At 56.2% G+C, this 14,520-nt stretch overlaps 1 protein-coding gene across 1 annotated transcript in view; it reads right to left on the reverse strand.

Annotated features, from left to right (window-relative positions):
* Positions 1-10,347, reverse strand: part of itga10 (integrin, alpha 10) — a 29,222-nt gene extending 18,875 nt beyond the window's left edge. The window contains exons 1-8 of the mRNA XM_088905137.1: positions 9,733-10,347; positions 6,629-6,740; positions 6,273-6,382; positions 5,197-5,285; positions 4,615-4,729; positions 3,859-3,986; positions 1,272-1,420; positions 535-685 (exon numbers count right to left, since the gene is read on the reverse strand). Of these exons, the coding sequence (XP_088761263.1) occupies positions 535-685; positions 1,272-1,420; positions 3,859-3,986; positions 4,615-4,729; positions 5,197-5,285; positions 6,273-6,382; positions 6,629-6,740; positions 9,733-9,811 (933 nt within the window). The 5' untranslated portion in view covers positions 9,812-10,347. The remainder of the gene's footprint in view (positions 1-534; positions 686-1,271; positions 1,421-3,858; positions 3,987-4,614; positions 4,730-5,196; positions 5,286-6,272; positions 6,383-6,628; positions 6,741-9,732) is intronic.
* Positions 10,348-14,520: the final 4,173 nt, after the last annotated feature.

Below are 14,520 nucleotides of genomic sequence, written 5' to 3' on the forward strand. Positions count from 1 at the left end.
TGACTCTGTAAGGGCTGTGTCTCTACCTGTAACAGAGACACAGATCATAGTGAGACTGGGGCTCCTTTACAGCTCTCTGTCTGTCCCAGTGAGATTAATATCCTGACTCTATAAGGGCTGTGTTTCTACCTGTAACACTGACACAGATCACAGTGAGACTGGGGCTCCTTTACAGCTCTCTGTCTGTCCCAGACTGGCAGTGAGATTAATATCCTGACTCTATAAGGGCTGTGTCTCTACCTGTAACACTGACACAGATCATAGTGAGACTGGGGCTCCTTTACAGCTCTCTGTCTGTCCCAGACTGGCAGTGAGATTAATATCCTGACTCTATAAGGGCTGTGTCTCTGCCTGTAACACTGACACAGATCACAGTGAGACTGGGGCTCCTTTACAGCTCTCTGTCTGTCCCAGACTGGCAGGGAGATGAATATCCTGACTCTGTAAGGGCTGTGTCTCTACCTGTAACACTAACACAGATCACAGTGTTCTTCTGTTTGAATGGGGTGCATCTCCCAGCGCCCCCAGACTCACCGCAATGGCGTAACGCGTGATGTTGCGTTTCTCGCACTCCGCCAGCGCCTCGGGCAGCTCCTCTCCGTCATGTGACTCCCCATCCGTCACCACGATCATCACCTTGGTGGCGCCCTCTCTGGCGCCCCTCTCTGGGCTGAAGGCCTCCGTGCTACGGGGGCAAATGGATCAGTCTGTCAGCCGGTACACAGTCCTGGCTGGGCCTGGGTCTGTGCGTCTCTCCTGTGAGCACATTCCTGGCAGTGTGGGGGCTGTTCCGGTGTTTTCACAGCTGGCAGGAGAGCCTGCTGACTCAGCGCCGCCGTGCCGGAGACGGATCTCTTCCAGCAGCGGCTTCCTGCGCCGGGCTGGCCTTGGCCCGCCCCCCCCCCTCTCCTCAACAAGGTCTGCAGGATTTACCAGCTGGTCGTTCCTGCGCGCCCAGTCTCTATGCTGCAGCTCAGCTCAGCGTGCCCCCCCCCCAGCCCCCCTAGCCCCCCGGCCCCCCGGCCCCCCGGCCCGCGGTCAGAGTGAGGAAGAGCAGACGGGGTCCCCTCCCCTCCCTCATCCACGCTGCTGGGGGAGTCACGGGTCACTCTTTCGCCAGGAGCTGAGCGAGTCCTGGCCGTGCCCTGGGTGGCACAGAGCAGTGCCGCCAGCTTCGTCTCCTGCAATCCCTCTCCGCGGTCTCGAACCCGCCACCGAGCGCTTCCACCCCCCGCCTCCTGCTCTCTGTCGGAGAGGGGATCCTCTCTCACCAGCCCATGTGGATGGCGTAGGCCGTGCGGGTCTCTCTGCCCTCCTGGCGGCTGATGTTCTTGGCTGCCTCCACCACCTCCTGCGTCGTCTGATAGTCCTTCAGCGACCACTCGTGCACAGACACTTCTCCGTACTGCAGCACCCCCACCTGCAGACAGGGGGCGCTGTTAAACACAGATACAGCACTATAGACGCACAGACACTTCTCCGTACTGCAGCACCCCCACCTGCAGACAGGGGGCGCTGTTAAACACAGATACAGCACTATAGACGCACAGACACTTCTCCGTACTGCCGCACCCCCACCTGCGGTCATACACAGACACTACAAAAAAGACGAGACACACAGAGAGGCTTCCCTGTACTGCAACACCGCCACCTGCAGACAGGGGGCGCTCTAACGCACAGATACTGCAATATAGACACAGAAGCTTCTAAGCACTGGAGAACCCCCATCTGCAGAACGGGGCATGGTTACACACTGACACATCAAACAAGGACAAAGAGGCTCAATATCTGACATTTGCTACAAAAATGGGATACGCTGGAATCCAAATGTTTCTCTATTGGCATACAGACATTTTTTACACAAAGAGTGGTGGGAGTAACAAGCTGCCCAGTCATGATGCTGAAGCCAACTGGCTACTAAAAACCACATGAATCACATGGGCAGAATGGTTTCCTCTCACTTCCAAACTATTCTGTTATTATGTCTCTTTGAAAACCACTCAGCCTCATGTTTTTGAAAGTCCAGAAATACTGTCTGGCTCTGGGTCTGGGTCTCTTCAGATCTGGGGAGAAAGACAGGGCTCAGCCAGCAGAGCAGAACTCTGGGCTGCGGGGAGCTTCGCCGGGGTCAGGGGTCAGGGGTCAGGGGTGAAGAGACAGGACGGAGGAGCTCACGACGCTCTCTAAGTCCTGCCGGCGGCCAGCCATGGGTTAACGCCAAGGAGCAGCTGACCGCAGGCGGGGCACGGTCACCAGAACATGGCTAATTCTGGCAGCCGCCGGACAGCTCCAAGCCCAGAGGAATTTCCTTCTCGCCCTGTTCCTGCTCAGCTCCGCTTTCTCATCCTCTGTGTTTTCCGGGAGGAGAAACTTCTCAGATGGCTCATTTTCCAGCTGTGTGATGACACAAAAAAACACGCTCCGCAGGACCAGTGTTCCCAAATCCCAGATTGCGTTGGAAAACAGGACAACCCTTCCACCCTTATTTGCGTCTCTGGATAAATCCCGACTCGTTTTCCGCGGCGCGAGGCTGAGGGCCTCTCGGCGCTGCAGAGACGCGTGCCCAGACGCAGATGTGGGCTGCGTCCTCATTCCTCGACCCTGAACCCCGCTGCTGGTTCTAATTTAAAGGAGGAGAGAGCTTGGCGTCGTAGTGAGATCCACATTCCTCTGGGCTGCTGCTGGCGAGGGGTGTTGGGTTTCGGCGGTCCTGTTCAGCGGGGGGAACGCGGCACGAGCTCCTGTCCGCCGGCTCTGCCCGCGGAGCCCTGCGCTGTCGGGGGCTCTGCTGCTTGAGGCAGCATGTCTGTAGCGGCCACAGTCAGCAGATTCAGGCACAATTCACAGACCCAGCCTGATGTTAAAGCTCAGATCTAAGAACCTGGCACAGATTTCTGGTGTTAAATCTCAAATCTAAGAGCCTGGCACAGATGTCTGGTGTTAAATCTCATATCTAAGAGCCTTGGACAGATTTCTCCTGTTCAATCTCAGATCTAAGAGTCTGGCACAGATGTCTGCAAGTAAATCTCAGATCTAAGAGCCTGGCACAGATTTCTGCTAGTAAATCCCAAATCTAAGAGCCTGGCACAGATTTCTGGTGGTAAATCTCAGATCTAAGAGCCTGGGACAGATTTCTGGTGTTAAATCTCAGATCTAAGAGCCTGGCACAGATTTCTGGTGGTAAATCTCAGATCTAAGAGCCTGGGACAGATTTCTGGTGTTAAATCTCAGATCTAAGAGCCTGCCACAGATTCCTCCTGTTAAATCTCAGATCTATGAGCCTGGCACAGATGTCTGGTGTTAAATCTCATATCTAAGAGCCTGGGACAGATTTCTCCTGTTAAATCTCAGATCTAAGAGCCTGGCAGAGATTTCTGCTAGTAAATCTCAGATCTAAGAGCCTGGCACAGATTTCTGCTAGTAAATCCCAAATCTAAGAGCCTGGCACAGATTTCTGCTGGTAAATCTCAGATCTAAGAGCCTGGCACAGATTTCTCCTGTTAAATCTCAGATCTAAGAGCCTGGCACAGATTTCTGCTAGTAAATCTCAGATCTAAGAGCCTGGCACAGATTTCTGCTGGTAAATCTCAGATCTAAGAGCCTGGCACAGATGTCTGGTTGTAACTCCCAAATCTAAGAGCCTGGCAGGGATTTCTCCCGTGCGTGGGACAGGTCTTAGCTGTAGCTGGGAAGAAACTGGTGTCACCCTGACAGGAGTGGCCTTGTCCCGTACCTGCTGCTACAGCCTCTGGCATCACCTCCAGAGAGACGGGCGCTCGGACCTGACGCAAAGCTCTGGGGGGCGGGTCCAGTATTGGGGTGCTAACAGGGGTGGCAGGGGGCGGAGGGGAGACTCACCTGCATCTGCTCCGGGCTGATGTGGAACTTGCTGAGGATGTTGCTGAGGAAGTTCTGCACCTCGTACCAGGGGTAGATGCTGTTGGAGCCGTCCAGCACAATCACAATGTCCATGAAGGTGGCACACCCTGTGAAGGAAAGATGCACACAGACATGCTCGGTTCCTGGAGTCATGCAGCCCAGCCTCCCCGGTCTAGTGTGGTGAACATACACAGCCACACCCTTGCAGCTGTCCTGCACTGAACCACACTGAGCTCTTCACTGACCCGTGACAGATGACACAGATCTGGACCGGTCTGACCCGTGACAGATGACACAGATCTGGACCGGTCTGACCCATGACAGATGACACAGATCTGGAGCGGACTGACCCGTGACAGATGACACAGCTCTGGACCGGACTGACCCGAGACACATGACACAGATCTGGACCGGACTGACCTGTGACAGATTACACAGCTCTGAACCAGACTGACCCATGACAGATGACACAGATCTGGACCGGACTGACCCGTGACAGATGACACAGCTCTGGACCGGACTGACCTGTGTTGTATTACCTATTTCTGTCCCAGACTGACCACTTCTGAATGCTCTGGTTCTGCACTGGGCTATACTGACTGGACTGTGATGCATTGACCTGACCCGTCTTGGCCAGGACCTGGAACCACACGGGCCGCAGTCCTGTTGACTGCAGTCTGGCCCAGTCGGCCCCCGAGACCCGGGCCGGGCCAGGCGCGGGTTCCTGTGTCGTACTCTGTGCCGTGGGCGCGATGGTCTCCTTGGGCTGGAAGCTGTTGTCCACAGAAGCGCAGATCCCAGTGCTGAACACAGAGGTACCGCACTCCTGCGACCACAGGGGGGCGCACGCCTGCAGACAGACGCACAGAGAGTCAGTACCGGAACACGGCAGCAACAGTACCGACATGAATGAGAAGTCATGAACACGTTAGAGAGTTGGCGGCCCGCCTTTTCCGACAGTCCGGAAGAGGCGCTGCCACTCGGGTGGGGCTCCTCTTTCCGAGCGGAAAGGGGGACATCACTGTGAGGAGGACTGAGCCGAGCGGGAGACATGTTTCTAGCTACAGACCCTGTAATTAGGAACGCCAGGCCGCCATTCCAATCCCCTTATTCCCAAGCCCACAAGCTGGGAGCAGGGAGCAGCCACAGAGGGGAGTCACCAGCCACAGTCCCTCCACATCCAGCCCATTCTCTTCTCCCGGACCCGGATTCGTCCCGGTAAACACAGGCGGGCAGGACGTGACACATCCTGAGCCTGGCTGCCCAGATGGCGAGGAGGAGTGCGAGACTGGAGCTGTTTTGACAGCTGGCACTCACCACGAAGCCGTCCGGACGGCTGGGGCTCAGCGTCATGCCGAAGTGTGAGTTCCTCAGCTGTCTGGAGACGTTCTGCAGCGCCACCTCACCTGGGGCAGAGGGAGGAAGAGTGTTGTTGGCAGTCAGGCCGATAAAACTGCTTGAATCTGAATTGGAGTGAGACAGCGGAGTGGGACAGAGAGAGGACACGAGTAGAACTGGCTGCCCAGAGAGGACAAACTCAGTGACCACAGCCTGGCCATAGGAACTGGACACAGGCAGAGAGGACAGGCTCAGTGACCACAGCCTGGACACAGAACATGGATGCAGACAGACCTGGCTGTCCAGAGAGGACAGGCTCAGTGACCACAGCCTGGACACAGAAACTGGACACAGGCAGACCTGGCTGTCCAGAGAGGATAGAATCACTGACCAGTCTGTCCACAGACACTGGACACAGGCAGACCTGGCTGTCCAGAGAGGACAGGCTGTGCTCCCACAGAGACAGAGGTGCACTTTCTGCTGCACAGTGAGAAATACTCTGGGATTAGACAAACATTCTTCCCTAGAATAACCAATCTAACCCCTGAGTTCCCACACCTGTCAGAACCAGAGCAGCTCCCAGTCCTACTGGGAGAGGAAACTCACTCAAGCTGCAGCCCAGTGTGTGATCTCCTGTCACAGCCCGAGGAACAGAGGCAGCTTCTCAAATATGAATAATGTCATTATGTCACTACTGTAAATATTCTGCTAACTATTACTGCTTTGGCAAACCTGTACTTCATCAGAATGCCAGTAAGGCTATTTGAATGGGAATGTGAGAGGGAAACAGAGGCACAGGGTGACAGAGAACGAGAGAAGGAGAAAGTGGCACAGAGACAAGTGTTTTTACCACTACGACAGTCAACTTGTATAAAGACTTTAGGCAAAACAATATTTCAACGCAGTGTTTTGCATGAGACACCCCCTTGCTCTTCTGAGGGACTCAAGAGAGCACTAATGCCCATACACAACTATAGATCCATGGACAGTGCCCCTCACTGGCCGGTCTGTGTAAGTGCAGCACACAGGACAGTCTGCAGGTGATGTCCACTTACCTAGGTTCACTTTGGTGCAGTTTGAGTTCCTCTCCTGTCCCACGATGCACTTGTAGACATCCCCCTTCCTGTTGTTGGCCGGCCCATCCCAGGGGGCTCCCACCAGCATCCTGGAGCACAAAGAAAAACACCTGATTGGCTGAAATCACCAGGCCATGCTGAATGCCGATTGGTCAGAAGCACAAAATCAGCATTTCTGATAGGCTGAGTGCTAGGACACAGCTCAAGGTGGATGTTTGGAACGGAGGGCATCCCACCTGCACTTTGATTGGTTAGATCTGTGACCAAATCCCAGCTGTGTTGTCAGCGCGGAGTTCAGAGTAAGTGACGGCACTGTGGCGGAGGCGCAGACTCACCACTTCTGTCCCTCCGCCTCGTGCTGCAGGACCGAGTAGCCGAACAGAGCGTCAGCTGGGCCGCTGAAGATCCGCGGCCTCTTGACATCGACGTTGAAGCACAGACACAGGCCTGGGGAACACAGGAGAGACAGACAGGGTCTACACCAACACATTGAGACACAGGGTCTAAACCAACAAATTGAGACACGGGGTCTTAACTAACAGAGGGAGGGACAGAGTCTTAACCAACAGATTGAGACACAGGGTCTTAAGCAACAGATTGAGACACAGGGTCTAAACCAACAGAGAGAGACACAGGGTCTTAATCAACAGAGAGAGAGTCCAAACTAACAGAGAGAAAGAGACACTTGCTCTTAACTAACAGAGAGTGAGATATGGTCTTAGCAACACAGGCAGAGAGAGGAGAGAGAAAGGATCTTAACCCGCTCAGAGAGAGAGAGAGACCGAGCCAGGTTTCTTAACCAACCAGAAATAGACAGGATCTTAAAAAGAGAGTGCGACAGTGTCTTAAGCCACAGAGAAAGAGAGTGCGGCAGGGTCTTAACACAGAGTCATAGTACAACACAGAGCCCGAGGGAAAGACGATTCACATTTGATCATCTGTGACACCAAGTATTTTAACATTGTGTATCATGTCCAAACCCACCAGGCCTGCCTTCACTTCCTGTCCCACAGAGAGACGGGGGAGAGGGGGGGAGAGCAGGAGAGGGTGTGCGCTGCTCTGGCTCTGTGCACAGTAGCTCTCTGTTTTTCCACACAGACCTGCCATTTATACTGAGGCCACAGAGGAACACGGAGCAGGGCAGCGATTTCTCAAGACAGCAGACAACAGCAAGAAACCAGGTAACACACACACAGCAGCAACAACAGGTCCCAGCTGCACAGACACCAGGTAACACACACACACACAGCAGAAACAAGAGCTCCCAGCTGCGCAGACACCAGGTAACACACACACACACAGCAGAAACAACAGCTCCCAGCTGCGCAGACACCAGGTAACACACACACACAGCAGAAACAACAGGTCCCAGCTGCGCAGACGCCAGGTAACACACACACACGCACACAGCAGAAACAAGAGCTCCCAGCTGCGCAGACACCAGGTAACACACACAAACAGCAGAAACAACAGGTCCCAGCTGCGCAGACGCCAGGTAACACACACACACACACACAGCAGAAACAAGAGCTCCTAGCTGCGCAGACGCCAGGTAACACACACACACAGCAGAAACAGCAGGTCCCAGCTGCGCAGACACCAGGTAACACACACACACACACACACACACAGCAGAAACAGCAGGTCCCAGCTGCGCAGACATCAGGTAACACACACACACACAGCAGAAACAGCAGGTCCCAGCTGCGCAGACACCAGGTAACACACACACACACACACACACACACACACACACACACAGCAGAAACAGCAGGTCCCAGCTGCGCAGACACCAGGTAACACACACACACACACACACACACACACACACGCAGCAGAAACAGCAGGTCCCAGCTGCGCAGACACCAGGTAACACACACACACACACACACACAGCAGAAACAGCAGGTCCCAGCTGCGCAGACACCAGGTACACACACACACACACACACACACACAGCAGAAACAGCAGGTCCCAGCTGCGCAGACACCAGGTAACACACACACACACACACACACACACACAGCAGAAACAGCAGGTCCCAGCTGCGCAGACACCAGGTAACACACACACACACACACACACACACACAGCAGAAACAGCAGGTCCCAGCTGCGCAGACACCAGGTAACACACACACACACACACACACACACAGCAGAAACAGCAGGTCCCAGCTGCGCAGACACCAGGTAACACACACACACACACACACACAGCAGAAACAGCAGGTCCCAGCTGCGCAGACACCAGGTAACACACACACACACACACAGCAGAAACAGCAGGTCCCAGCTGCGCAGACACCAGGATACACACACACACACACACACACACACACACACACACAGCAGAAACAGCAGGTCCCAGCTGCGCAGACGCGGGATTTTAGCAATCAGGAGAGATCTCTGCAGCTCTGTGGCCTCTGTGCTCAGGCTCTGCAAGCTGGAGCTCAGACACCTTCAGCTCCCGCTCGGCCTGACCCAGCGGAGCCTCTCGGGCTGGATGAGGACGAGCGGAGCGTCAGACAGGAGCCCCCGCAGCTCCAGCAGAAGGGGGGAGCTGCTCCAGGATGTGTGGGCAGCGATTCTCCGAGCCCAGCACTCCCCCCCCTCTCCTCTCCGTCCTCGTGGGAGCGAGGGAGGGAGAACATCCCGGGACACCTGCAGAACGCATTTGCCCCGAGAACACGGGGAGCGGAGCCATCGGCGCCGCCTGCGGAAGCCATCAGCCGGCCGGGCCGGGCCGGGCCACACTGTGTCCACTGTCAGCCTGTATCTAACACAGTGTCCACTGTCAGTCCATCTCTGTCTCTATTCACTGGCAGCCTGTCTCTGTGTCCACTGTCAATCTGTCTCTAACACAGTGTCTACTGTCACCCTGTCTCTGTGTCCACTGTCAATCTGTCTCTAACACAGTGTCCACTGTCAGTCCGTCTCTGTCTCTGTGTCCACTGTCAGTCCATCTCTGTCTCCGTCCACTGTCAGCCTCTGTAACACAGTGTCCACTGTCAGCCTGTCTCTAACACAGTGTCCACTGTCAGTCCATCTCTGGCTCTGTCCACTGTCAATCTGTCTCTAACACAGTGTCCACTGTCATCCTGTCTCTGTCTCGGAGTCCAGTCAGTGTGAGAGGGGGACAGGGCGACAGGGCGACAGGTGGGCAGACCCACAGCAGTGTTCCTACAGTCCACGGGGCACATTCCTGCTGTTCTGGACCTGCTGAAGAGCGGCGGCTGTTTTTTCCGACAAACTAACACACAGAGAAATGTGCTGAAAACGACACGGTTCCGGTCCAGGCGGGGAGGCAGAGCTGTTCTAACGCACCGAACCGAACCGAACCGAACCGAACCGCGGGGTCGGGCGGGCAGCCCCGGGACCTGACGGGGGGGGGGGGGGGATTGGGGGTACATCTCCCCCCACACACACACACACTCACCTCTCAGCAGCAGCAGCAGCACAAAGACGCGTCTGTTCAGCTCCGCTCCTGCGCCGCCGCCCGCCCGCGCGCTCCACATCTCCCCCACGTGTTGCTTTCCGAGTCCCGGCAGCAGGGGCGGCCCGGTACCGGCGGCCCGGGAGTCCGAGAACAGCCCCCTCCACACACACAGGCACACACTCCTCTCGCTCGGTCCGGTCCGGGCCGTCTCCCGGGCGCGACTCCCTCGGCTTCTCGGCGCGGCGCAGGAACAGGAGCAGCTCCTCGGGGCTGGGTTCGAACCCGTCCGTGCGACGAGACCCGTCTTCTCAACTGGCCCCGTCCCAGTCACTCCTCCTCCCGCCTCAGAAGTGAGCGTCGCCTTCCCGGACTCGGACCCGCTTCGGGTTCCGACACCTGCGCTAATGGGTCCCTCGCGCGCGCGCGCCCCCCCGCCCCCCGAGCCTCGGGACCGACGGAACCGGTTCCCCTCCTCTCTGACCCGAACCTCCCCCGAGGGGCTCGTCTCCTCCGAGGGCAGACCCGTGGCCGTCCGTGTGCAAGCGTGAGCCGCTGACGCGCGTGTGTCCCCGAGCCGAGCAGCGGGACGTCTGAGCCCGTCTCTCTCTCCCGCGCTCCCGCCTCGCCCTCAGCCCGAGCAAACCGCACTCCTCTCTGAAAACAGCCTTCCTGCCCGCTCCTAGAGCCTTCTTTTTTGGGTGGGGAGCCTGTTTTTTTTTTTTTAAAAACCGCCCAGGCTCAGAAAAAATAAACAGTAATAAAGCAGGAGACGGGCTGCTGGCTCAGCTCAGCCGCCCGCCCGCCCCGGCTCGGACCGCGACCCGGGGAGCCAGGGCACAGGTCGGGCTCGGCCCCGCCGGGGCGGTGGGGGTCAGAGGTCACCTTGTCCAGCGGGGTCCCGGCCGAGGATCAGCCCCGGCGCGGGCAGTGAACACACGGGGGCTCCCGGCCACCCACACGGAGGAAACACGCAGGAAACCCGCGGGATCGCTGCTGGCGCGCAGCCCCACTCCCACGCAGCGTCACAGAGCAGCCGCCGGCCCGCACAGGCGCTCCGAGTTAGTTATTTATTAAACGTAAAAAATAATAAGTATACAACACGTTTTACAGCAATACCAGGTTACAGCGAGGTGTACATTTTGGCACAATAACAGCACAGTCGCAGCTCCAACAGGAGAGAGGGCCAAAGCAACACAGAGAATTATACACGGGAGACACAGCAGTGTGTGTCGCAGAGGAGAGAGGAGACACAGCAGTGAGCGCAGGGAGAGAGGAGACAGGAGATACAGCAGCATGAGCAGGGGGAGAGAGGAGACACAGCGGTGAGCACCGGGAGAGAGAGGAGACACAGTAGTGTGGGCAAGGAGGGTAGTGATAGGAGACACACTAGCGTGGGCAGAGAGAGAGGAGACGGGAGACACAGACGTGTGAAGTGACTGCCAAGTGGACATCAGGAGAACAGTGTGATGTTCCAGGAGACGGATTTCGACCCGACTTCACGGTGCCTTACTGCCCCGTGGGAACCTCTGTTAAATGCATCTGGAAGGTAAAACCCCCAGAAAAAGGCCAAATCTTCCTGGCGAGCGTCCAGAAGGATCGGAGCCTGGTCCCGGAGGCAGGGAGAGGACGGTAGACAGAGGACTGTGGACTCGGAGAGAGAGCCCATGGGTGCAGGGGGCGTGTGCAGACTGACTGCAGTGCCGGCTGCCACCACTGGAGGGCACTCAAGAGACAAGACTCACCAAAGAACTGACAGGACTGTCAGGGGGACACTAGACTGACACTAGTGGAGTGGGTCACTGTCAGGGGGACACTAGACTGACACTAGTGGAGTGGGTCACTGTCAGGGGGACACTAGACTGACACTAGTGGAGTGGGTCACTGTCAGGGGGACACTAGACTGACACTAGTGGAGTGGGTAACTGTCAGGGGGACACTAGACTGACACTAGTGGAGTGGGTCACTGTCAGGGGGACACTAGACTGACACTAGTGGAGTGGGTCACTGTCAGGGGGACACTAGACTGACACTAGTGGAGTGGGTAACTGTCAGAGGGACACTAGACTGACACTAGTGGAGTGGGTCACTGTCAGGGGGACACTAGACTGACACTAGTGGAGTGGGTAACTGTCAGGGGGACACTAGACTGACACTAGTGGAGTGGGTCACTGTCAGGGGGACACTAGACTGACACTAGTGGAGTGGGTAACTGTCAGGGGGACACTAGACTGACACTAGTGGAGTGGGTAACTGTCAGGGGGACACTAGACTGACACTAGTGGAGTGGGTAACTGTCAGAGGGACACTAGACTGACACTAGTGGAGTGGGTCACTGTCAGGGGGACACTAGACTGACACTAGTGGAGTGGGTAACTGTCAGGGGGACACTAGACTGACACTAGTGGAGTGGGTAACTGTCAGGGGGACACTAGACTGACACTAGTGGAGTGGGTGACGTCAGAGGGACACTAGACTGACACTAGTGGAGTGGGTCACTGTCAGGGGGACACTAGACTGACACTAGTGGAGTGGGTCACTGTCAGGGGGACACTAGACTGACACTAGTGGAGTGGGTCACTGTCAGGGGGACACTAGACTGACACTAGTGGAGTGGGTAACTGTCAGAGGGACACTAGACTGACACTAGTGGAGTGGGTAACTGGCAGGGGGACACTAGACTGACACTAGTGGAGTGGGTAACTGGCAGGGGGACACTAGACTGACACTAGTGGAGTGGGTGACGTCAGAGGGACACTAGACTGACACTAGTGGAGTGGGTCACTGTCAGGGGGACACTAGACTGACACTAGTGGAGTGGGTAACTGTCAGGGGGACACTAGACTGACACTAGTGGAGTGGGTCACTGTCAGGGGGACACTAGACTGACACTAGTGGAGTGGGTAACTGTCAGGGGAACGAGATTGACACTAGTGGAGTGGGTCACTGTCAGGGGGACACTAGACTGACACTAGTGGAGTGGGTCACTGTCAGGGGGACACTAGACTGACACTAGTGGAGTGGGTCACTGTCAGGGGGACACTAGACTGACACTAATGGAGTGGGTCACTGTCAGGGGGACACTAGACTGACACTAGTGGAGTGGGTCACTGTCAGGGGGACACTAGACTGACACTAGTGGAGTGGGTCACTGTCAGGGGGACACTAGACTGACACTAGTGGAGTGGGTAACTGTCAGGGGGACACTAGACTGACACTAGTGGAGTGGGTCACTGTCAGGGGGACACTAGACTGACACTAGTGGAGTGGGTAACTGTCAGGGGGACACTAGACTGACACTAGTGGAGTGGGTCACTGTCAGGGGGACACTAGACTGACACTAGTGGAGTGGGTCACTGTCAGGGGGACACTAGACTGACACTAGTGGAGTGGGTCACTGTCAGGGGGACACTAGACTGACACTAGTGGAGTGGGTCACTGTCAGGGGGACACTAGACTGACACTAGTGGAGTGGGTCACTGTCAGGGGGACACTAGACTGACACTAGTGGAGTGGGTCACTGTCAGAGGGACACTAGACTGACACTAGTGGAGTGGGTAACTGTCAGGGGGACACTAGACTGACACTAGTGGAGTGGGTCACTGTCAGGGGGACACTAGACTGACACTAGTGGAGTGGGTCACTGTCAGGGGGACACTAGACTGACACTAGTGGAGTGGGTCACTGTCAGGGGGACACTAGACTGACACTAGTGGAGTGGGTAACTGTCAGGGGGACACTAGACTGACACTAGTGGAGTGGGTCACTGTCAGGGGGACACTAGACTGACACTAATGGAGTGGGTCACTGTCAGGGGGACACTAGACTGACACTAGTGGAGTGGGTCACTGTCAGGGGGACACTAGACTGACACTAGTGGAGTGGGTCACTGTCAGGGGGACACTAGACTGACACTAGTGGAGTGGGTCACTGTCAGGGGGACACTAGACTGACACTAGTGGAGTGGGTAACTGTCAGGGGGACACTAGACTGACACTAGTGGAGTGGGTCACTGTCAGGGGGACACTAGACTGACACTAGTGGAGTGGGTAACTGTCAGGGGGACACTAGACTGACACTAGTGGAGTGGGTCACTGTCAGGGGGACACTAGACTGACACTAGTGGAGTGGGTCACTGTCAGGGGGACACTAGACTGACACTAGTGGAGTGGGTCACTGTCAGGGGGACACTAGACTGACACTAGTGGAGTGGGTCACTGTCAGAGGGACACTAGACTGACACTAGTGGAGTGGGTAACTGTCAGGGGGACACTAGACTGACACTAGTGGAGTGGGTAACTGTCAGGGGGACACTAGACTGACACTAGTGGAGTGGGTCACTGTCAGGGGGACACTAGACTGACACTAGTGGAGTGGGTCACTGTCAGGGGGACACTAGACTGACACTAGTGGAGTGGGTCACTGTCAGGGGGACACTAGACTGACACTAGTGGAGTGGGTCACTGTCAGGGGGACACTAGACTGACACTAGTGGAGTGGGTCACTGTCAGGGGGACACTAGACTGACACTAGTGGAGTGGGTCACTGTCAGAGGGACACTAGACTGACACTAGTGGAGTGGGTAACTGTCAGGGGGACACTAGACTGACACTAGTGGAGTGGGTAACTGTCAGGGAGACACTAGACTGACACTAGTGGAGTGGGTCACTGTCAGGGGGACACTAGACTGACACTAGTGGAGTGGGTCACTGTCAGGGGGACACTAGACTGACACTAGTGGAGTGGGTAACTGTCAGGGGGACACTAGACTGACACTAGTGGAGTGGGTCA

Source organism: Atractosteus spatula, chromosome 25 (assembly GCF_055471065.1).
Source record: "Atractosteus spatula isolate fAtrSpa1 chromosome 25, fAtrSpa1.hap1, whole genome shotgun sequence".
NCBI lineage: Eukaryota > Metazoa > Chordata > Actinopteri > Semionotiformes > Lepisosteidae > Atractosteus > Atractosteus spatula.